This window comes from Anolis sagrei, chromosome 9 (genome assembly GCF_037176765.1).
Source record: "Anolis sagrei isolate rAnoSag1 chromosome 9, rAnoSag1.mat, whole genome shotgun sequence".
NCBI lineage: Eukaryota > Metazoa > Chordata > Lepidosauria > Squamata > Dactyloidae > Anolis > Anolis sagrei.
In genome coordinates, this window is record NC_090029.1 from 19118927 (window position 1) to 19143225 (window position 24299).

The 24299-nt window shown below is 39.1% G+C and overlaps 1 protein-coding gene across 3 annotated transcripts in view; it reads right to left on the bottom strand.

The window, feature by feature from the left end:
* The window catches only part of CSNK1G1 (casein kinase 1 gamma 1), a 52660-nt gene that overhangs the window by 27667 nt on the left and 694 nt on the right, over positions 1-24299 (bottom strand). For all 3 annotated transcript variants that reach the window (XM_060755602.2, XM_060755600.2, XM_060755601.2), the window contains exons 2-9: positions 11793-12184; positions 11381-11421; positions 10792-10861; positions 8947-9098; positions 6330-6564; positions 3274-3359; positions 2368-2452; positions 491-639 (exon numbers count right to left, since the gene is read on the bottom strand). In XM_060755602.2, the coding sequence (XP_060611585.2) occupies positions 491-639; positions 2368-2452; positions 3274-3359; positions 6330-6564; positions 8947-9098; positions 10792-10861; positions 11381-11421; positions 11793-11970 (996 nt within the window). In that variant the 5' untranslated portion in view covers positions 11971-12184. The remainder of the gene's footprint in view (positions 1-490; positions 640-2367; positions 2453-3273; positions 3360-6329; positions 6565-8946; positions 9099-10791; positions 10862-11380; positions 11422-11792; positions 12185-24299) is intronic.

Sequence of the window (24299 nt, forward strand, 5' to 3'; positions counted from 1 at the left end):
TTCCTCACCCCGAGGGGGATTCAAAGCAGTTTACACATAAGTAATGGCAAACATTCAATGCCAGTACAAACAATTAAAATTATACGCTACAATTAGACATAAATTAAATTTAAAAATACATCCATGAGCAATAATAAATAAATAAATAAATACATTTTTTAAGGCCACACCGTATTCTCTCTTTATCACTAGGATTCTTGCAAACATGAGGAAGAACTTCCTGACTGTGAGAGCCATTCAGCAGTGGAACTCTCTGCCTCAGAGTGTGGTGGAGGCTCCCTCTTTGGAAGCTTTTAAACAGAGGCTGGATGGCCATCTGTCAGGGGTGCTTTGAATGCAATATTCCTGCTTCTTGGCAGAATGGGGTTGGACTGGATGGCCCATGAGGTCTCTTCCAACTCTACGATTCTATAATTCTATTTGGCATAAAATCAGGATCGTATGGAAAGAGCAACGATCAAGAAAAGTATGTCACTTGCCTACAACTTACAATTGGCCTGCCAACCCAGTCGTAGGCATAATCAAAGGTGAATCCTCGCTTTTCAAATAATTCTGTGAAGATGGTTCTCAAGTATTCATAGTCTGGTCTCTCGAAGAAGTCTAGTCGCCTGACATAGCGGAGGTAAGCAGCCATCTCCTCTGTTAAAGGGAAGAAGCAACATCAGAAAATCTGTTCAGAAAGAAGTAGAAGCAGAATACATTTCAAGGTTACCTACTCGGCAGAGGAATCCCCTATCGCTACAGGCGTTGACGGGATGGTCAATCAACTCATGTCACTGACTGGATATATAAACAACTCCAAATGGTTTCATTCAGGACATGAGGCATTTTTCACACATGAAAAGGAACTTTGGGGGATCAAAAACCCACAAATAAGGAGGAGGAGGAAGCAGTTCTGTCGGTATAGCCTTATTCTCACTGCCAAGGAACTGGGAGATATTGACATCGCATCATCACGCAGATTTGATGTTTTAAGTGGCACAGCAAAGGAGCCCCCTGGTCGTGGAGCAAGTTAAACTGCTGAGCTGCTGAACTTGCTGACCAAAAGGTTGGTGGCTCGAATCCGGGGAGCGGGGTGAGCTCCCATTGTTAGCCCCAGCTTCTGCCAACCTAGCAGTTCGAAAACATAAAAATGTGAGTAGATCAATAGGTACCGCTTCAGTGGGAAGGTAACGGCGCTCCATGCAGTCATGTTGGCCACATGATGACATGGAAATTGAGAGGGAAGACATCCAAAGGGAAATAAGTAATATAGCAAAAGAAAAGTATAATGTATTAAGGGAGGTAAGAAGGAAAATGTTACAAAAATGGTACAGAATTCCTGCACAACTTTCACATTTTTAACCAGGGATAAAGGATAGGTGTTGGCATGGCTGTGAACAAAGAGGGATGTTTAATCATACGATATGGGGATGTGAGTGAGTGCAAGAGTACTGGAGAATGATTGAAGGAGACGTCAATAGAATGTTAAATTTACAAATCGTAATAATAGAAATGTACTACATGCAAGGAGTGAAGAATATACAAAAGGAAAAACTGGTTGACAAATTAATAGCGTGTGCACAAATTGTTTTAGTGAGGGGTTAATAATAATAATAATAATAATAATAATAACAATAACAATAATACTTTATTTATACCCCGCCACCATCTCCCCAAGGGACTCAGAGCAGCTTTCATGAGGCCAAACCCGACAACACATCAATAAAACAGAAAAGCAATAAACAAAAAAGCAGTACAATTAATATAAATCACATAATAATAATAATAATAATAATAATAATAATAAAATAATAATAAAAATCACATTGGAAAGATAAAACAAAATGGACACTGGTATAACTATATAGTTAATATGTTAAATGTGGAAATAACAAATTGCAACTGGAAAAATATAGATAAAATTAAAAAGGTTACAATAACAAAAAGGATGTGGGAACCAGTTAGGAATTATTTAGAGAATGTGCTAAGATGTGGAGTAGAAAAATTAAGACTAAGACTGATATTTCAAATGTAACTTCTGTAGTTTGATGTATAAATTGCAAGTACACAGAGGGGAGGGTGGGAGTGGGAAAAACCAATAAAACAATTTTAAAAATGTTGGCCACATGACTTTGGAGGCGTCTAAGGGCAATGCCGGCTCTTCGGCTTAGAAATATGAGCGCCACCCCTCAGAGTCGGACACGACAAGAGTCAATGTCGGGGAAATCTTTACCTGTACTGCAAGTAATTATTCAAATGCAATTAAGAAAAACAATCACTTTGAAGTTTTCCATATGGGACTGGACAAAGAATCTGACAGATGACTTAATATGTGTCAAATACAGCATTTTACAAAAATGACTTGCTACTCAGATTGAAACTCACCTGGGAAGTTCTCACAGAGAACATCTATTGGAGTATTTCTTTTAGTATCCCCAATCTTCTGGTATCTCTCCTTCAGTGTGTCAGCCTGTACAATTGCAAATATATATGTTTAAAATCTTTATTATCTGTGAATAGAGGATAATACCGACCTAACTTAAGGGGTTATTGTAAACTCTCACTCTTTCTCTCTCTATATATATATACTAGCCATCCCCTGCCATGCGTTGCTGTGGGATATATATGTGTATATGTGTGTGTATATATCTGTGTATATATGTGGTTTGGCATGCATGTATTTTTTTATTATTTTTGGCTTTTAAAGTCTCTTCCGCTGAGTTTTTCAGTGTTTTCTATGAATGATGGTCACTCGTTGGCCTGATAGGTGTACTGTGTCCAAATTTGGGGTCAATTCGCTTAGTGGTTTTTGAGTTATGCTAATCCCACAAACAAACATTACATTTTTATTATTTATATAGATGTGTGTGTGTCCGTGTTTCAGTTTCAGTACTATCGTTTTTTGGGAAAGCATACAGGAACTAAAAAGGAGATTTGAAAGTCTCAAGAAATGCAAAGGTGAGGATTAAAATGAATAGATGTAGCAGGCAAAGCTCATTTGGTAGCTATCTCCAGGTTCTTTAAAGGAAAAAATTCTGCAAACAAAAGGGCAACTTTCTACAATTAAGTTGTTGGTTTCCACAGTTAATTGGCAATTTTATTTGTTGACTGCTGGTCCGGTGACCCCAGGGCACAGCACTTAGAGCAAAGCCTGGGCATCCCACCAAATACTACCATTCAGAATTATCTGTTGTTTCCTGAACTGAGCCAATTACTGTTAATTGCCAACAGAAGACAAAATAAAGATACAAGTCACATAGGGAGTTTACCGAAAACACTTGACGCTTATACCTTAAGGCCCTGCCATGGCAAACTGCCCCGAAGGAAATACATGAACATATGCCCAAGAGCTTCCAAGTCATCGCGCCGGCTTTGTTCTGAAACGCATGAGAGAAGACACATGTTTTTAACAGAAATGCTTACTGGGTACATTTTTCACTCTAAGGCAGCATTTTTCAACCTGGAGGTTAATAATAATAATAATAATAATAATATTAAAAAAAAACTTTATTTGTACCCCACTACCATCTCCCCAAGGGACTCGGTGCGGCTTACATGAGGCCAAGCTCACAGCACATCAATAAACAAAAGCGATAACAAATAATCAATACAAACAGTTGAAATAAAACTCAAAAACAAAAAATACACAATAAGCAGTACACAATAACAATAACAATAACATACAGAATAAAAAAACCTATGGCCGGGCCAAATGTAATAATTAATTATTATTATTTTTTGCAAGACTCTGATTTTAATAGGCTTGTGTTAATCAATTGTTTTAATTATTGTTTTTAATATTTTAAATATTTTAATGTATTGTTGATTGTTTTATTATGATGATACTGTATGATGTTTGTGAGGCCACCCTGAGTCCCCCTTCGGGGCTGAGAAGGGCAGGGTATAAATACAGGAAATATAAATAAATAAATAAATAAATAAATAAATAAATAAGTAGGGATCTGGTGCCTTTAGGGTTGCATTTCTCAACCTGTGGGTCAGGACCCCTGGGGAAGGTCGCAAGGGGGTTTCAGAGGGGTCACCAAAGACCATCAGAAAACATATTTCTGATGGTCTTAGGAACCCCTTTGGAAGAGAAGGCTGAAGATCTCTCCGCCCAGGGCCGTAGCCAGAAAAAAAATTCAGGAGGGGTTGAAATTTGGGGGGGGGGGGAGGGGGTTGAAACCTGCCTTCTAGCTCACGCTGAAGCAAAGAGCACAGCAGGAGGCAGAGCAGCCTTCAATAGCCTGCAGCTCTGCCCCTGTCAACCACCTCCACCAAGTCTGGCCTCCTTAATGAGAGCATTCAACACCCCCCCCCCCCCCAATTTGGTTGCTTCACTACATCGGCTATTGCTGCAAGTAATGACAGTGTGAATAAATTGTCAATATTTGCCTGAGATAGTGCTTGCAGTTCTGGAGGGACTCTTAATTTTTTGCATCTCATAGACTTAGCATGGGGATTTGGTTAACCAGTTAAAATTCATGAGTAAACCAGGTTTTTTTTAAAATCTGAAACATTTCGGGGGGGGGGTTGAACCCCTAACCCCTCCCCCCCTCGCTACAGGCCTGTCTCCGCCTGTCCTTCTCCTCGTTTGGAAACAGACGGCAAATCCTCCCACCAAGAGCCCTCCTCCGCTATGATTGGCTGGCCTCTCAGCCAAGGGGAGGGCTGTTTCAAGCCGAGAGGGGAGAGCAGGCGTGCTCGGCGCATAGCAGCATTGTGCTCATATGTGAGGGAGAGCGTGCGAGGTTGGAGTCTTGCGCCAGCAAGTCCCTTCAAGGCATGGGGGTTTTGTGTGGGAAGTTTAATAATAATAATAATAATAATAATAATTTATTTATACCCCACTCCATCTCTCCCAGAGGGACTCGGGGCGGCTTACATGAGGCCAAGCCCATCAATACAGTAAACACAATATTACACAAAAGCATAACACAAGGCATAACAGAACTAAAAAAAACATAAAATGCAAAAACTAAATAATAAGCAAGACGGCAGTATAAAATCAGACAGTAAACACACAGAAATTGCACGGGGCAAGGCCAAATTTAAGGATAAAAATTGAAAATTTTAAAACACTGGGAGATTGGGCAATGGTCAAATTCAACCATTGGTGAGGTATAAGGGGCTCTTAGATTGTAGGTGAACTATAAATCCCAGCAACGACAACTCCCAAATGTAAAGATCAATTTTCCTCAAACTCCACCAGTGTTCACATTTGGGCATACTGAAGATTGGTCCAGATCTCTCATTGTTTGAGTACACAGTGTTCTCTGGATGTAGGTGAACTACAACTCCAAAACTCAAGGCCAGTGTCCACCAAACTCTTCCAGTATATTCTGTTGGTTGTGAGAGTTCTGTATGCCAAGTTTGGTTCAATTTCATTGTTGGCAGAGTTCAGAATGTTCTTTGATTGTAGGTCCCAGTACCTACAACTCCCAAATGACAAAAGCAAACAGCGCCCCCCGCCCCCACCTAATCCCACCAATATTCAAATTTGGGCGTACTGGGCATTTGTGCCACATTTGGTTCAGTGAATGAAAATACATCCTGCATATCAGATATTTACATTACAATTCATGTAACAGTAGCAAAATTACAGTTATGACATAGCAATGAAAATAATTTTGTGGTTTGGGGTCACCACAACATGAAAAACTGTATTAAGGGGTTTAGGGAGGTTGAGAAACACTGCTCTAAGGCAACTTGAGGAGCTGGAACACGTTTGCAAATATTCAGACATGGAGTATAAAGTAAGAAGGCCCCAACTTCTTAATATGAAGACTTCCTTAAAGTGGTTTTTAGTTGTGTCCAAGTCAGGATTTTGCAGCAGAGCAGAAAAGGTATCACAAAAAACGGAGATAGAAAAAAAAATACATCGTCTCAAAGCATGATATAAGTTATGCATAAAGGTTCAAAGATATCCTACATAGTACAGCAGAATCTATTTGTGTTCGGCTAAAGAATAATCAGACCTCACAACCTCTGAGGATGCCTGCCATAGATGTGGGCGAAATGTCAGGAGAAAATGCTTCTGGAACATGGCCTTACAGCCATGTTCCAGAACCCAATAAGGAAAATGCAAGTATACGCATAAGGTAAAAGAGTAAAGAAAAGATAAATAGCTATGTATAGAAAATAGCAAATAGCAACAACACCAAAGCATTCCTTGTTGCACTATTTAAGTTTCAGATCCACTGTAGTCTTTTGTTATCCAGTTTTATACTTGGCTGCCATGCAAGCTTGAAATTCTAATAATCAACAGTTTTATGTCTGATAACATGTGAAAATGCTTTAAATGTGCAAAAAAAACCTCCAGTGCTTTTTGATAAAATATAGCAAACCTTTGCCAAGATGTGTGTTGATGGACATGTATCTTGCTGTTCCAGTTAGGCTCTTGTGTTCCCTATAAGGTATATGTTTTTGCGTTTCAGGGTCAATGTATTCCTTGGCCAATCCAAAGTCTATTATGTGAATGATATGCTCTTTCTTATTTCCTTGCCGGCCAATAAGGAAGTTTTCTGGCTTGACATCTCGATAAATGAGGTTCTTTGAGTGCACAAATTCCATACGAGTGATCTGCAAGAGGAACATAGATGCAATGACTGAAATGCATCAAAATACATAATTTAGCATTAAGACATTTCAGCTATAGTTTTTTGACATGACTACTGGACTCTACGGTTATGCAAATTATAAAATGAGTTTGTAATGCTCTCAACATTTTCCTGTACAGAAAGATGGAGAGGAACTGGTGGGTATTGAATCCTTATGAAACTTTGTTCAGATGGAGAACTTCCCTTACATACTACAATGAAATCTCAGAGTTCCCTGATAAATAACCTGGAAGTTATTGCCCTAATCCATGCTTCCATTATCAAAGGGCGGAGATTAAAGATCTTCTGGGGAGGCCCTGCTCACAGTCCCACCACCATCACAGGCGCATTTGGCAGGGATGAGAGACAGGGCCTTCTCAGTAATTGCCCCTCGGCTATGGAACTCCCTTCCTAATGAGATCAGGTCAGCCCCCTCCTTCTTGTCCTTTAGAAGGATGATAAAAACGTGGCTGTGGGACCGAGCCTTTGGGACTATGCAATGAGGCAGCGATAGGAACGCTTCATATGCCAACCAAATTCGATATGGTTGTTGAGACAGTTTTAACTGGAGGATTTTAACGTCAAGATAAGTGATTTTAATGCTTTTGTATGTGTGTGGTCTAGTATGTTTCGGCATTGAATGTTTGCCGTTTATATGTTGTGCTCTGCCTGAGTCCCCCGCGGGGTGAGAAGGGCGGAATATAAATGCTTTAAATCAATCAATCAATCAATCAATCAATACACAATACATTAATGTGTTTATTGCACTCGTGTTCCCCAGCAAGTGGTGTTAAAAGGCATACTGGATTGTTTTTGAAGATAGGAAAAAACAAAAACACCCACAACACAGTTACTTCTGAACCAAATAAATACGTCCCTACTTTGCGGATTTTCACTTTTCGAAGGTGGTCCTGGAAAGTAACACCCGTGATAAGTAAGGGAACACTGTACTATGAATCTGTTGATCAACAGATGGTCAACAGAAACCAAACCAAGTAAAATATTTATTTATTTACAGTATTAGTATACCGCTTTTCTCACCCCGAGGGGGACTCAAGCGGTTTACACATAAGTAATGGCAAAAATTCAATGCTAGTACAAACAATTACAATTATACACTACAATTAGACATAAATTAAATGAGCAATAAAACAATCATTAAAACAATAAAACAGTCGAATCACCATCCCAGTGATTGTCTTTCCAAAATGCTGTATACATTTACTTCTACTGTCCGAAGGCCTGGTCCCAAAACCATGATTTTAATTTTTTTCTAAAAGCCAGGAAGGAGGGAGCGGATCTTACCTCATTTGGGAGTGTGTTCCATAAGCGGGGGGGGGGGGGGGGGGGGGGCACAGCCGAGAAGGCCCCGTCTCTCGTCCCCGCCAGACGCATCTGTGCAGTTTACGGGAGCGTGAGTAGGGCCTCCCTGGATGATCTTACATTGCGAGCTGGGACGTAGGGGTGGATGCATTCGGACAAGTAAGCTGGGCCAGAACCGTATAGAGCTTTATAGGTCAAAACCAGCACTTTGAATTGGGCTCGGAGATGGACTGGCAGCCAGTGGAGCTGGCATAGCAGGGGGGTGGTATGCTCCCTGTATGCTGCCCTAGTTAGTAATCTGGCTGCCGCCCGTTGAACTAGCTGAAGTTTCCGAACTGTCTTCAAAGGCAGCCCCACATAAAATGTGTTGCAGTAATCTATTTGGGATGTAACCAGAGTGTGGACCACAGTGGCCAGATCTGTATGATTAAATGGACAAATACTGTACGATTAAATGGGCAGTCAACTTTGGGCATTCAATAAAGCTGGAGGAATGGGAAATAATATGGAACAACAAATTAAAATACACATATGCATATGGCATGACAGAAAACTGGTACAAAAGGATGTACCAGTGGTATATAACTCCTCAAAAGCTGGCAAAATGCTATAAGGCCACACAAGATATATGCTGGAAATGTAAAACACATATGGTGACTTTCTACCACATATGGTGGCCTTGTAAAGTAGCAAATAATTATTGAAAGAATATACAGGAAATAATTCAGAAAATATTGAAAACTGGAATAATTCCTATTAAGTATGACGGATATGGAGTTAGATAAAATAAGGATAAATTGTTTTAATTATTCTCTCACGGCTGCCAAAATAATTTATGCAAGAAATTGGAAAATCAAAGAAGTCCCAACAATAGAGGAATGGCTATTGAAAATAGCCGACATAATCAAGCCTAAACAACAATTGTTAGCGATTTCTGATATCGACAAACAGCTTTCCACTTAAAACAAAGAAAACAACAACGGGGGAGGGGGAGGAGAACTGTCAAGATAAAATCAAAAGATCAAGCTCTTCCTTTACTCACCAGCTGGATTGCTATCATTAGGACTGTCTTCAGAGTGAATGTTCTATCACAGAGATCAAACAGGTCTTCCAAACTGGGACCAAGGAGCTCAAGAACCATGGCATTGTACTTTCCACATGGTCCATAGTAGTAAACCTGTGGGAAGCCTTCAACTGAAAGAGTAAAACAAATCCTTTAATACCTCAGGGAGACTACAGCACTGTACCTTTCTCAAACTAACAGCTTTGGTAGCACTCAAAATGGTTTTCCTATTGTGTATTATGCACAGTAGCTGCTCCCACATGTCCTCAGTCACATTTTTTTTTTACAATTCTAAACACATATTAATGATGCATGCTTCCTTCAAACTTGCCTATGTAACAGAACACAAGGATCACAGGAGTTATCAATTTCCTCTCCACTGGAGATAAAAAGTACATTTCTTCTTAATCTTACTGCATATTTCCACAAATCTCCAACACTGCAACAAAAATCATTATGTAGCAAGGCTGTTTAGCTACTTGTTCATACATCAATGCTACTCAAGGAACTGGTTCTTATCTGCCAGTAATTCCGAATTTTCAGAAAAGAATAACCCAGATATAGTCAAGGAACACATATATCATAGTGGCGCATGAAACACTGAGATAAAATATGCCAGTCTGCCCCATCAGATACCCTGAAATGTTGTGATGGAGTCTTCGAGTAGTGATACTACTGGGAGTATTAGCAGGGGAAAAAAGACTACTCGTGCGCAAGACTCCGATGAAGAGCAACAGAGAAAGCGGATTAGGGAAATACTTATGGAATCCAGTGATGATTAATCATTTGAGGGCTTCACAGGGAATAATGGGTCTGAGACTGAGGAGAGTGGTATGGCAAGTTCAGAGGATGGAGAAATGGACTGGACTAAAGTGCGGGAGGTTCAGAACGTCTGTGAAGAGCCCACAAGTAGCGACACGTTTGTAGGGTTCTCTAGTTGGCACAGTGGGGATCCGACTAAGTCTTGGGGAGTTATGGGTCTGGATAGAAGATGGAGAGATTGGAGAGATCAGCAAAGGGCTTCAGCTGAAAGGAGGTCTGGTGGGGCGTTGTCTGTTTCCAGTTCTGAGGAGGAATTGGGGCAAGGGGTTTCAGCTGGTAACAGGGTGTCGGCTGGTTCCAGTTCGGAGGATGATTTGTGAATAAAAGTGGGATTGGGAGATGGGGTTCCTTGCAGTCGGCAAAGTGTTGATGGGCATTCGTGTGTTCTTGAGAGCTGTTTGGGAAGACTTCTGGGGACCTGCTGCGCTGCCGTTCTTCGTTTTGGCTCTGTGTATGACCTGGACTGGATTATCGTATTTGCTGCCTTCACCTTCCTCGACCCGGATTGGATTCACGACGACAACTACATCAGGTTTGGACTGACTTGGTAGACTACTTCTGCCTTGCTGTTTGACCTTCGTATTTGCTGACATCCTGCTGCGGATTGGAGTGCCTTTTTTCCTACTGATTGCATAGCTTTAAGTTTAAACCGGATTATATTCCTGTTTAATCTGAGTTATTTTCCAGGTCCTGTTTTTTGGGTTAACTGTGGGTAATACTGTGTTTCACACTGAAGAATAAGTGTTTTGAGCCTTTTTGGTTTGTTTTTGGACTCTCTTGGTTGTGAACTAATAAACTTTACTTTTACTAAATACTGGTCTGGCGCTTTAAGGGGTCTGTCTTGCAACATGAAAAGTACACAATTTACTGTCAAAACCTGTTCCTTTTCTCTCTAGGAAAGTAGACAATATTATTTCAAAAAGATATGATTTTACTAACTACAACTCCTCATGCACTCTTTTACAACAGTCACCTATTATTTCTGGGAGAGAGAGTACTTACCTGTGCAGCCGATGTGTTTATAAAACCTGTATTCTAAATGCAACTGTGGGGCACGTGATTTTAATGGTTCCTACAAAAACAAAGCAAAGAAACAATAAACACAAATGAGGCTGTATTTCTCAAAATGTAAAAGGATATGGATGACCCAAAACCTAAGATTTTTTTTTGAAAGGGGTTGAAAATTTGCTGCCCAAATCTTAATCCTAATTTAATAGGTTAAGGCAACATATTATCAGATGTGAATGAGTATAACAGTAGTTTATCAAACCACAACAATCTGGGACATTAATCTGAATTGCATACCTGGTGTATTATATGTGATAAATTAGAAAGAGGTTATTCAATAAAGATGTGATTTAAAAACCCCTTTTGGCATGTTAGCATCAAGACAGCTTTCCAATGGTGTCTTAGAAGCATATTGTTATGATGTTTAGAACAAGAATTCATTCTCCCAGGATTCTGTAAAACAGCACACTTTTTCTTGACATCCATGCATTTTAGGACAAAGGCAGAGTGATGGAAAAGTTGCCTTGTTTTACTTTACATTCAGAATTACAAGAGCATCTTTTAAAAGGACACGCCTACTCACCAGTTTGATTGCTACATATTCATTTGTATAAAGATTTTTCCCTGAAAAATAAAGGTTCCTAGTATTAGCTGTGTCAGTTACAATAATTGTTTTTCGTTTCTAGAAACATATTTACCATATAATAAGATCAATTTAAACCAAGGATATAGCAAATATTACTGATTATCACTGGCTGGTTTGTAACTCACGTCATTTCCTCTTAAGTTTGTTACCAAGGACGTTTTCCCACTAGCGTTAAAGAACAGGGGCTAATCGTCAGAGTAGCTCCTGCAGAATTCTGGGAATTGTAGTTCAGGGTGGAACCTTTGGAATTCTCAGCTTGAGAGGTACTCAGATTTCCTGATTAAAACTGATTTCCTGATTAACTGATTAAAACTGAGCTAACCAATGAGTGAAATGACTGTGGCTTTACCTAGTCTGAGCTCCCCGAAGTTCCCACATCCGATCTTCTTGCCAACTCTGAAATTGGGCCCAACCATAAGAACACCAGCAGCTGAAGAGGAACCTGATCCGCGGGAACTGTGGGTACTTCTTACTAGAGTTCCTTTTGTTGGTCGCCTTTCATCTTTCTCCCTAGCAAGATGGTCCATGTTTTTAAAATAAAAAATATCTGCCAGTGATCAGGATTTGGACTCTGCACTTATTCTTGAAGAGAGAAACATATATCCAGAAAAATCATTGGGTCAAACTATAAAATCATTTGGAAATATTTGGCAACATATCCAGGTTGTTCAAGTACTGCCAAAGGACATTCGATGGGCGATGCTGCAGTCCTCTGCGAGGTAGGGGAAAATCTTAGACAACCTACAAGAGAGAAAGGAAAGAGAGCAATATGTGACAGTTCCAACAATGATTCTGCTTTAATCTCCCATAACGCTTTTTCTAACATTCTAGCATCCAAAATCTGCTTGAACCCTTAGGACAGTGGTTCTCAACCTGTGGGTCTCCGGGTGTTTTGGCCGTCAACTCCCAGAAATCCTAGCAGCTGGGATTTGTAGACCAAAACACCTAGGGTCCCACAGGTTGAGAACCACTGCCTTAGAAAGCAACAGCTTATGGCTGTACATTTAAAATTGGGTATAAAGAAAGACTGAATCTAATATTTATTTATTTACTAGCTGTACCCACCACATGTTAATGTGGGCAACCTTCCCTCTTTCTCTCCTTCTTTCCCTCCCTCTCTCCTTCTCTTCTTCCTTCTCCAGCTCTTTCCTTCCTTCCCCCTTTTCTTTCTCTTCTGCTGTCTCTCTTTTCTTCCTTCTCTCTTTCCTTCTCTCCTTCCCTCCCTCTTTCTCTGTATTCCCCCTTCCTTCGTTCCCTCTTTCCTTCCTTCTTTCCTTTTTTCTTTCCTTCTCTCCTTCCTTCCTGGAATGCTTTGCTGGAGTCTTTTTTATGGCCTCATAAATTAGATAATTTAGCCTCCCCACACAAGGTGGCACCTAATTTTCCTACTTGACAGATGCAACTGTCTTTCAGGTTGAAAAGGTCGACAACAAGCTACACAATTTTGGTTGGGAGCTCACTCCGACCTGGGCTGGCTTCAAACTCTTGACCTTTCGGTCAGTAGTAATCTTAATGCAGCTGATTCCCAGCCAGCTGCACCACTACTTGTCTTCATTAGATTTAATGAAGACAAGTAGTCTAGTATTTTTTGTTCCTAAAGTAGTAAAGAACAAAGTGCTTCTTATTACATATAGGCTCATTGTTTAAGAAACTTCAAGGAAGCACACATATACTTCCCTTAGTTTTAGAATGTATGGAAATGTTCTGCCTAGAGACATGGCAACCAGGCTACTAGAAAAAACTGTTGTAAATTAATGTGCTAAGAAATGGATCAACAGACTTTTGTGGATAGAAGCTGGCGACATGTTCCTGAGACTTATTTTTCGCTTGTCGAACAGGAAACATTGGTCTCCATTATTTCACATGCTCAGCCACCTAAGAGATTGTAATAATAATAATAATAATAATAATAAACTTTATTTGTACCCCGCTACCATCTCCCCAATGGCAACTCGGAGCGACTTACATGGGGCCAAGCCCAAACAACAATTGCATTAAATTGTCTACGAACCCACGCATTCACTTCGGTCATCTGGAGAGGCCCTGCTCGTGATCCCGCCTGCGTCACAAGCGCGCTTGGTGGGGACTCGAGACAGGGCCTTTTCTATGGTGGCCCCCCGACTCTGGAACACCCTCCCAAGAGATCTTAGACAGGCCCCTACATTGGCAGTCTTCAGAAAGAACTTGAAGACCTGGCTGTTCCGATGTGCCTTCCCAGATTAGGAATCTCCAATACCAAGTCCTAGAAGCACTTTAGTAGAACTGAGATTGCTGCACACCGCACACTGAACTTACTTTATAATCCTACATACCTCCTGTCACATCAGCACTTTTAATTACTCTGGCCCGGCCCAGTTTTATAGTGTCTTGATGTATTGTTATTGTTTGTTGTTTATACTGCTTAACTGTTTTTAATTTGCTTTAGGTATTGTATTGTCGTATTGTGTTTTGAGGCTTTGGCCTATGTAAGCCACATCGAGTCCTTCGGGAGATGCTAGCGAGGTACAAATAAAATAATAATAATAATAATAATAATAATAATAATAATAATAAAGTACGACCAAACGCAAACCGAAAATCCAAACAATAAACAACATCATAATTACATAAAACATATGAATATACAACAATATAAAATTACAATAAACACAAACACAATGACAATGGGCGGGCTACATGTAATGGTTAAAAGAACGAATTAAAACTGGTTAAAAACTCGGGTGAGATAAAAGAGAAACAAATTATTTGTGAAGGAGGGCTCATTATAGTGGGAGATGTGGAATCAAACTTTCCCACAAGGAGGGGAAACATACTCCGGTGACAGAACACTGCACATGAGGGATAATGTCGGATTGAATACCTATTCACTAAAGGTGCAACGGAAGAGCCAGGTTTTGAGGTTCTTTTAAAAAGTTTCTAGGTTGGGGCTTTCCTAATTTCTCCTAATTTCCTAATTTCTTCTAGGTAGTGAATTCCAGAGTTGGGGAGCCACCGAGGAAAAAGCTCTCTCCCTTGTGCTTACAAGGCGAGCTTGTGATACTGGCACAAGCTGTGGTAACCACGAAGATATGGATAACTTTAGATGTCCACCCCTGAAGCCTAAACAATTCGGAAAAAGCTATTTTAAATATAGGTTAAACATTATTCAAGCTCACCAATCAGTTGGAATTTTACTGCCTACTCCATCTGTGGATGTTACAACATATGAAGTAAAGGGTGGCTTTATGATCTCATTTGTAAGGAGAGCCACTTGCCAGTCAGAAGAGACTGTAGGGGATTAGACAGGTGAATTTACTGACTTTTATAAAATGGTGATCCTGCGAACACCATATACACCTGTCAGTAAAAAGAAATGATTTGCACTTAGAAGGCAAACAATGAAAATAGACTTACACAAATTTAACATAAAGGCATGCTCGAGAGTTCACTTTATTTTTTGTCTACAGGAAAAGGTAATTTCAAAATGGATAATAAAAAACTCTAAAAGGCATACTCATTAAATGTAGATTTAAGATAACAGTATTACCCACATTTTCTGCATTTAATGTGACAGTTAAAATAAGCTATAACAGATTGGGCTATAACTCCTAACTTTATTATTTGGTCATAGTTAACTCAGAAAGGATAGGAACAAAACATGTTGCTGCTTATGTAAAAGAAAAAAGTATTTATATTCCCAGTTATGTATTCTTATAAAAGCCGACTGGCAATTTAACATTGAAAGGTTGCATCATCCTAGAATGTGACGGTTTCATAGAACATAGGTGGTTGTGATAGTATAATATAATTCAAATGTATTCAAGGCGTACAGTCACAACAATTAGGAAGTTGAAGAAGTTAAGTTTCCTGACAAAAACTTATTTTTCGCTTGTCGAACAGGAACCATTGGGCTCAATTATTTCTGCTTTCTGAGATAATTCTTAGAACATGTTATTTAAAAGTGCATTATTACCGCTGCTCTTTGAAAATGACTAAAAATGACAACTACCAAGTAATGCAAAGTAGCTTTATGTAGTATTAAGTCTCACAGTGGAATTTTCTAAATACAAGTTTTGCGAAGGCACTGGGAGCTAAAAGGTGGGTTGAAAATTTTTACATCAACATAACTTATAATAAAAATGCTAAAAAATTTCATCTGCTTGAAGCAAAAGCGCAAAACTCCCCCAGGTCTTAGTTTGCCCATGCCCGCTTTAGTCTATAAAGCCCTACATGTTTCCAGTCCAACTTACCTGTCCAAACCAGCTTGAGCCAAGGAAGTCCTGCTCTCAGTCCCACCACGATTGCAAGCATGGTGAGGACAAAGGACAGGGCCTTCTCATTGGTGGCCCCTCAACTGTGGAACTCCCTTCCCAGCGAGATTATATCGCCTTCCTCCTGACGTTCAGAAAACAATTCAAAACCTAGCTATTCAAGCAAGCATTTGGCGAGTGATAACACTACAGAAACAACTAAATGACAACCAGCTGCCTACCCTGGATGGCGAGGCACTACGCCCGTCATCATTGGTAAAGAGTCCTTTTGGACCCTCTGCTGACGATGGAGGCCCAGGTCTCCGCCGTTAGAAACCACCTATTTTCATCTGCGGCAGGCTAGACGGCTAGCCCCCTACCTGTCCAGGGACGACCTAGCTACGGTGATCCAGGCCACGGTCATCTCAAGACTGGACTACTGTAACGCCCTCTACATTGGCCTTCCTCTGTCGGTGATCCGGAAGCTCAAGTTGGTACAAAATGCAGCTGCTTGGCTTCTTGCGGGAATTCCGATGAGATGCCACATAACCCAAATCTTACTACAGCTGCATTGGTTACCAATTGAGCACCGGATCACCTCACCTTTAAGGTCTTGCATGGTCTGGGGCCGATGTATCTGAGGGACCGCCTCACCCCCTACCAACCCCAGAGATCCCTCCGTTCTGAGGACTAAGATCTATTGGAAGTCCCCAGTGTCAAAACCTTGTGTCTAACAGCAACCAGACGCAGAGCCTTCACAGCAGTGGCACCATCACTCTGGAATATTCTGCCACCTGAAGTCCGTGCCTTATGGGACTTACCAGCTTTCCGCAGGGCATGTAAGACATACCTGTTTCGACAGGTTTTTAATGTTTGATATTGTTGTTTTTAAATTGTTTTAAATTGCTTTTAAATTTTGTTAGATTTTAGCTATTCTTGTAAGCCGCTCTGAGCCTCAGGGGAGTGGCAGCATATAAGTTCAAATAATAAATAAATAAATAAACCATGGGATTGATTCAATGTCCAATATGCCTATTATGTATTATGTTCATGTTGATGTGTTGTTTAGTTTTAATGGTTTAAATTCATAGTTATATGTCATCTTTTAGATATGTTGTGTATTGCTTTTATATATGTCTGGCATTGATTCCCCCCCCCCCCCATTTATTATGTTTGAGTCTCCCCAGGGGTGGGAAAAGCAGCATAGTAATGCAATAAATAAATAAATAACTTCACTCAATAATTACTTAAGTGACTCAATATTCTGCTACTATCCTCTCCTTTTTGCCTTGTATTTTATTTTGAAGTGGTCATATAACTAGTCAAATAAATAAATTATTATTTAAAAAAGAATAAACTCAAATAACTCTAAATATAACTATTAAGGAACTTGAGATGCTACATCCAACTCCGGAAGCTTCAGCTGGTCCAGCGTGCGGCAGCCATGTTACTAACTGGAGCGGGTAGCAGGGAGCACACAACGCCCTTGTTGTCCCAGCTCCACTGGCTGCCGATTTGCTACCGGACCCAATTCAAGGTGCTGGTCTTGGCCTACAAAGCCCTAAACGGTTCCGGCCCAAAATACCTTTCGGACCGCATCTTGGCCTACGAGCCCACGAGGACCTTGAGATCGTCTGGGGAGGCCCTTCTCTCGATCCCGCCTGCGTCACAGGCACGGCTGGCGGGGACGAGGGAGAGGGCCTTCTCGGTGGTGGCCCCCCGGCTGTGGAACACTCTCCCGGCACACATCAGACAGGCGCCCTCCCTCATGTCCTTTCGAAAAAGCCTTAAGACCTGGCTGTTCGAGAGGGCATTTAATTAAGTGCTAAGCAACAACATTACGGTAATGAGAACTGGAATGGTATAAGGAAGATGAGACTGGCTATGATTCTACTAAGAGACGAAGCGGATTTTTATGTAGTTTGTATTTGTCGTAGTTATATGTTGTTGATACTGGTCTTTGTAACTGTCTTTTTATGTGTACTGTACACCGCCATGAGTCGCCCGTAAGGGCTGAGAATGGCGGTTAATAAGTGCATCAAATAAATAAATAAATAAATACTAAGGTTTTTCTGGAGGTAGAGTAAATAGACATTTACAAACTTGAAAAGAGTTTCTTTGTAAGCACTAAAACTGTAACAACGGCATAAAAACACACAGAACCTTAATGAAACTCGCAATGGCTACCAATTCGCCAATTTCAAGACAACCCGCTTTAGCACAACACTTCCGAAAAAGATTTATCCTACTATAATGAATTTAGCACATTCACATTTTGAACAATATTAAATCAGGTGGGTGTTTGAATTTATGTGGGAAGGAGTCAGCAATTATAGATTCCGTGAAGAAAATCTGCATGAACGGAGAGCACTGCAACTATTTATACAGCCTTTCACTCATTCAGATTGTAAATTTTGGTATATTTAAATAGATATGTAAACATCAACAGGGTATGACATGACTGAAAGACATGTAGGTAGTATCAGAAAAAAATCTTGTTTTTGGGAATGTGGCTTCTGCTCTGCACAATGAAGTATTACTATTTATCACTCATTTTGACTCATATACAAAGCCATTTATACAACCAAATATCCAAATATCAAACAAAACATTAAAAAGGCAGCACTGTGGTGTCGAATAATGCAGTAGAAACACGACAAGAAACATTCAATAAGAGTACAAGACGTCCTCCACCAATGACACTGCTATTGTGCTCATTGTGTACTGGAATAATATTAACATGACTCTCAAGAGAACATTTCTTGGAAATTAGATTAATATCCTTGACTGTTTATTTGCATGATAGCCCCAATGGAATTTAATTATTATGCTTAATAAAATGCAGATGGTAATGGTGGTGATTAAAAATGATAGGTATGAATTCCATTGGAAGTCTACTTAACTAAAGACTCAGCAGTAAAAGAGAAGTTTATGATGTAAACTAGAGGATGGGTTTTCCTGTGAACAAAACAAGCTAAATTAACTTGTAAAGATGCTGACCATTTCACTGCACAAATGTCGTGACCTGTATTGCCAACCTATTAATATATATCGATACATGTATGTGTGTGTATATTGAATAAATCTGCATTGTTTAACTACCTATTTGCAGATCAGTCAACAGCTAAATGTAGTTGCCATGGAAGCAACTCACAGTTGTGCCCACGCATCAGCACTGAGAAACTGAAGAAGCAGGTGGCTACAGGAAGAGCCAAAGTCTAACAGTAGAAAGGGGATGGAAGTAAAATTCTGCAGCATTATATTCTGCTATATCCATGTGTCATGGGTTAGATTAACTTCATTTAATATTTATGCCAACTAGTTCCTTTTCGTCATCACCTGTGTTGTTAATGGGCTTCTTCTTACCAGAGCAATTACCATTCCTCAGTTGTTTCTGTGCAATACAGAGGTCAAATAGTAAACAAAGCCTTGCCCATGTTTATGAAAAAGTTTTCAACCAAGATGAGCATAGAGATGCTCTTTTTACCCATAAACTAAAGCTGCTGCAACTTGGTTAATATTAGCCTAACTGACATTCCATAAATGCTTACAATACTGGATGATCTCTCTAGTGCAGGGGTCCTCAAACCTTTTAAACAGAGGACCAGGTCACAGTCCCTCAAACTGTTGAAAGGCCGAATTATAATTTGAAAAAAAGATGAATGAATTTCTATGCACACTGAACATACCTTATTTGTAGTGCAAAAAAACACTTAAAAACAATACAATAATTAAAATGAAGAACAATTTTAAAAATATAAAGTTATTATTATTTCAGTGGGGAGTGTGGGCCTGCTTTTGGCTGATGAGATAGGATTGTTGTTGTTGTTGTTGTGTGCTTTCAAGTTGTTTCAGACTTAGGTTGACCCTGAGCGAGTAAATGACTCAGACTTAGGTTGACCCTGAGCGAGTAAATGACTTGGAGGGCCGTATCCGGCCCCCGGGCCCCCTGCTCTAGTACCAGCACAAGTCAATAAACTAGAAGGGACTCCAAGAGCAAATTAATCCAGAGGTACTCCTAGTTCTGGAACATCTGGATGACATACCTGCTCCTGTAGAATTGCCTGCAATCTTTCATTACTAAAGAATCACTTTTATCTTCTCCAGATTTTGCTTCACCATCCAGCCAACAAGAACTGGTACTGGGTTGTTGTAGGCTTTTTGGGCTATGTGGCCATGTTCTAGAAGCATTCTCTCCTGATGTTTTGCCTTCATCTATGGCAAGCATCCTCAGAGGTTGTGAGGTCAGACTTAGGTTGACCCTAAGCCTGACCCGAAAAACCTACAACACCCCAGTGATTCCAGCCATGAAAGAACTGGTACTGCTACTGGAGTCTAACACAGCTCAGTAATGAGGCAGATGGAAAGACATCCAATATAAGCTTGGTACCTCTGAACTCCAAACCACAGTTCTCTCCCAATGGTTTTGTACCAATGTTAAAAAGGGAAAACCAAACAAAATAGTCCATAATTATGAAATTTACTTGAGAAACTGCAAGTCGCTTCTAGTGTGAGAGAACTGGCCGTCTGCAAGGAGACCGCCCAGGAAACACCCAGATGGTTTACTATTCTTGGGAGGCTTCTCTCATGTCCCTGCATGAGAAGCTGAGACTTAATTAACCCTAATTACCCATATACTAGCTTCGGCTTTCATGTAAATAAAAGTACAGGAGTTTAGTATGAGAGTTGGTAACTTTATACATCCCCCTTGACATCTAGCTGAATTCTCTGCCAATTTATTCACATTAAAATTAAGATAAACAGCTTTTTCCAGATAACTGACACAAATATGGATTCAGTATGAATAACAAATTTAACATGGTTTAGTAGCCGAAAAGCTTATTTTTTTCATTTAGCTGTAGTGCTATCTCTGATGACAGCTGGTTTGCATGGAACAGAACAACATACAGTTCCAAAAGACTGACATATACAGACTTCATTTTTGCTAATAGCAGTAGGTGTTAAAACTTCTCCGTATGGATCAGTCCTCAATGAGATTTGGCCATACGCAGCATGTGAACATACCTTGTTCAAATATTACAATGTAAGACTCTAAACCAACAGACATAAAATAAATACAACTGAAGTAATATAGTCAATCATACCCCGGATTCCATGTTGATAAAGCTGTCTGAGAAGCTGTATTTGAAAGGGGTATCAATAAATATCCCATTGGGAAGCCAGCAATTTTACTCTTCCCGTGATGGATTTCTAATTAATATTACTGACTCACTGTGCAAGAGCAGAGCTGACTTGTGAAAATTCAAAGCACATAACTTCCCATATGAAAAGAAAGCAAACAATTTGTTTAACACACTATACTTCTGCATGTAGCAGAGTCCATCAAAGAACCCTAAACTCTAATTCCAGTCCACTACCTCAGGAAGATTGGTATGAATTAATTTTTCTGTTCCAAGATCACATTAAAAAACTAAATTAGCACACACAAAAACCACTCAAAATATGTTAAAAATAAGCTTATGATCGAACTTGAAATATTTTGAATTAAATGTGCTGGATAAATGAACACACAATATGCATGTTACATTCTGCAGGCTTAAAAACATTTAATCACTTCATGTTGAAATAAACTGTGAGGGAAATAGACCCCTAATGAAGGGAAGTTCACCCTGAAAGAGTTATCATGGGGAAGCTCAACTGAAGCTTTATCATCAATCCTTGTTTCAACAAGAGGACATTTTTTTCAAAATTCAATTCTCACTGGGTCAGAAAGTGAGGTGAAATCTTCTGAACAGGGACATAGACAGTAAAACAAACACCACAGGGGTGTTAACTCTTCCCTATGTGACCAAAGCTAAAAAACATATATATTTTGGGACAAGTTACACTTTAAGATGTGCCTGCTCCAACTTAAATACAAATTCAACTTAAGAAACCTACAAAACCTATAATGTTTGGAACTTTGGGAACTTACTTTATTTATAATAACAATACTCAACGTTTATCTAGAATAGCTCTTTCACCATAGGACAGGACATCAACATATACATTTGAAAACAAGAACAACAAAACTTAACATTATAAATATACAGGAAATGAAATTATACATGGAATTAATTTAAATGAATTTAAATGTTCATTGTCAAATTAGTTACTTCCTATTATAGGAACTGGCAGGCATAACCTCAGTTTGTTTACAATCTGTAATGTTTTGTATGTTTTTGGACAATTTTTTTAAATTAATTTTATCTAAAAGTAAAGTATGAAAACAAAAAAGCAGATTTTCATAATATATAACAATAAAACCCCTATATCTAAGAAAACTAAATCTAAAACAAACTTACTAAACTGGAGTGTTTTTAGGCTTTGACCCAATTTGGTCCTGAGAGAAAAGCGGGGACACAATTAAATACCCTAATTGCTGTAATAATGACAACAACTAAAGCAACTACCAAACTAGCCAGTTTGATGTTAATATCGGAAACACGCAAAGCCTATGACTTTAATAATGATATAAAATAATATACATACTATAAATACATCATAATAAGGTAAAATATAATAATGATAATATTAACAACTTAAAAATCATGGGATAACATAAGTGAGACCCTGAAAATAGGACAAATTGTCCTTCAAAAAGAAGACCTAAACCAACTAACAAAATGGACAGCTTGATATCATAATAACTGAGATACACAGATTAGATGACATTGCATTGCATTCACTGGCCCACACAAATGATAATAATGAATAACAGCAATATAAAATATAATAATGATAATAATAATAATAATAATAACAGCTACAAACTGTAAATCCTGGGAGAACAAGGGTTGCCCCCAAAGATGGGACAAACATTGTTCTTATTTTCAAAAAGAAGACCTAAAACACCCTCCAAACAGGCAACCTTTACGTCAATATCAGGAATACCGTACATAAATAAGGCAACACTGTACTGCATTCACAGGAGCACACAAAGCCCATGACATATATATGTGTGTGTGTAGTTATAGAGTACGTGTGTATATGTATGTATATATAAAGGGGGGAAGTGTGTGTGTGTGTGTATATATATATATATATATATATATATATATATATAGTAATATAGTAATATATATCCTGAGAATATAGGAGAGGTCCCTGAAACTGGGACAAACATCCAGACCTGAAACAACTACTAAACCTGGCCTAAAACAGCTATACTAAACTGCTCTGCTTGATGCTGATATCAGAAATAGATAAATGAGGTGATCTCACATTGCATTCACAGAAGCAAACAAAGTACATGACAATAACAATAATAATACTGGAAGAACAAGGCAGGTCCCTGAAGATGGGAAGAACATTGTTTTTATTTTGAGAAAGAAGAACTTAAGTACCTACCAAATAAGCCAAACTAGTGTCAATATTAGGAATAGACAGATGAAGTGACACTGCACTGCATTACCAGGAGCACACAAAGCCCATAACACACACACACACACACACATTATCTCTCTCTCTCTCTCTCTCTCTATATATATATATAGGAAGAGAGAAAGTATATGCAGTGCATTCACAGAAGCGCACAAAGCCCATGACAATTATATATACACACAGAAATAGAATATATATATATATATACAACACACACACACACACATATATATGCAGTGCATTCACAGAAGCACACAATGCCCATAACCATGCAATTCCTTCACAGGAGCACACAAAGCCTATGACAATAATATAGAAATAATTATAGACTATATATACACACACACACACATATATAGAAAGAGAATATATATATGCCGTGCATTCACAGAAGCACACAAAACCCATGACTATATATATATATATTGAGAGAGAATATATATATTCAGTGCATTCACAGAAGCGCACAAAGTTCATGACTATATATTTATATATAAAAAGTGTATGTATTGTGAAATATATCTATAATTCCTTCACAGGAGCACACAAAGCCTATGACAATAATATAGAAATAATTATAGACTATATATATATATATACACACACATATATAGAAAGAGAATATGCAGTGCATTCACAGAAGCACACAAAACCCATAACAATATATATAGAGTATATGCAGTGCATTCACAGAAGCACACAAAACCCATAACAATAACAATATATATAGAGAGAGATAGAATATATGTATGCAGTGCATTCACAGAAGTGCACAAAGCCCATGACTAATATATATAAAGTGTATGTGTGTGTGTGAAATATATATATACACAATTCCTTCACAGGAGTACACAAGCCTATGACAATAATATAGAGAGAGTATATATTATACTCTCTCTATATTATTAGGAAAGAGCCTGAGGCTGTGGGGAATGGTGGGAGTTGGAGTCTCAAACCCCTGGAGGGAGGGCCTAAATTGTGAGGAACCCCATGACCATATATCTATATATATAAAGTTTATGTATGTGTGAAATATATATATACAATTCCTTCCCAGGAGCACACAAAGCCTATGACTATATAGTATCTCTATATTATTAGGAAAGGGCCTGAGGCTGTGAGGAATGGTGGGAGTTGGAGTCTCAAACCCCTGGAAGCCCATGACCATATATCCTGAGAATATAGGAGAGGTCCCTGAAACTGGGACAAACATCCAGACCTGAAACAACTACTAAACCTGGCCT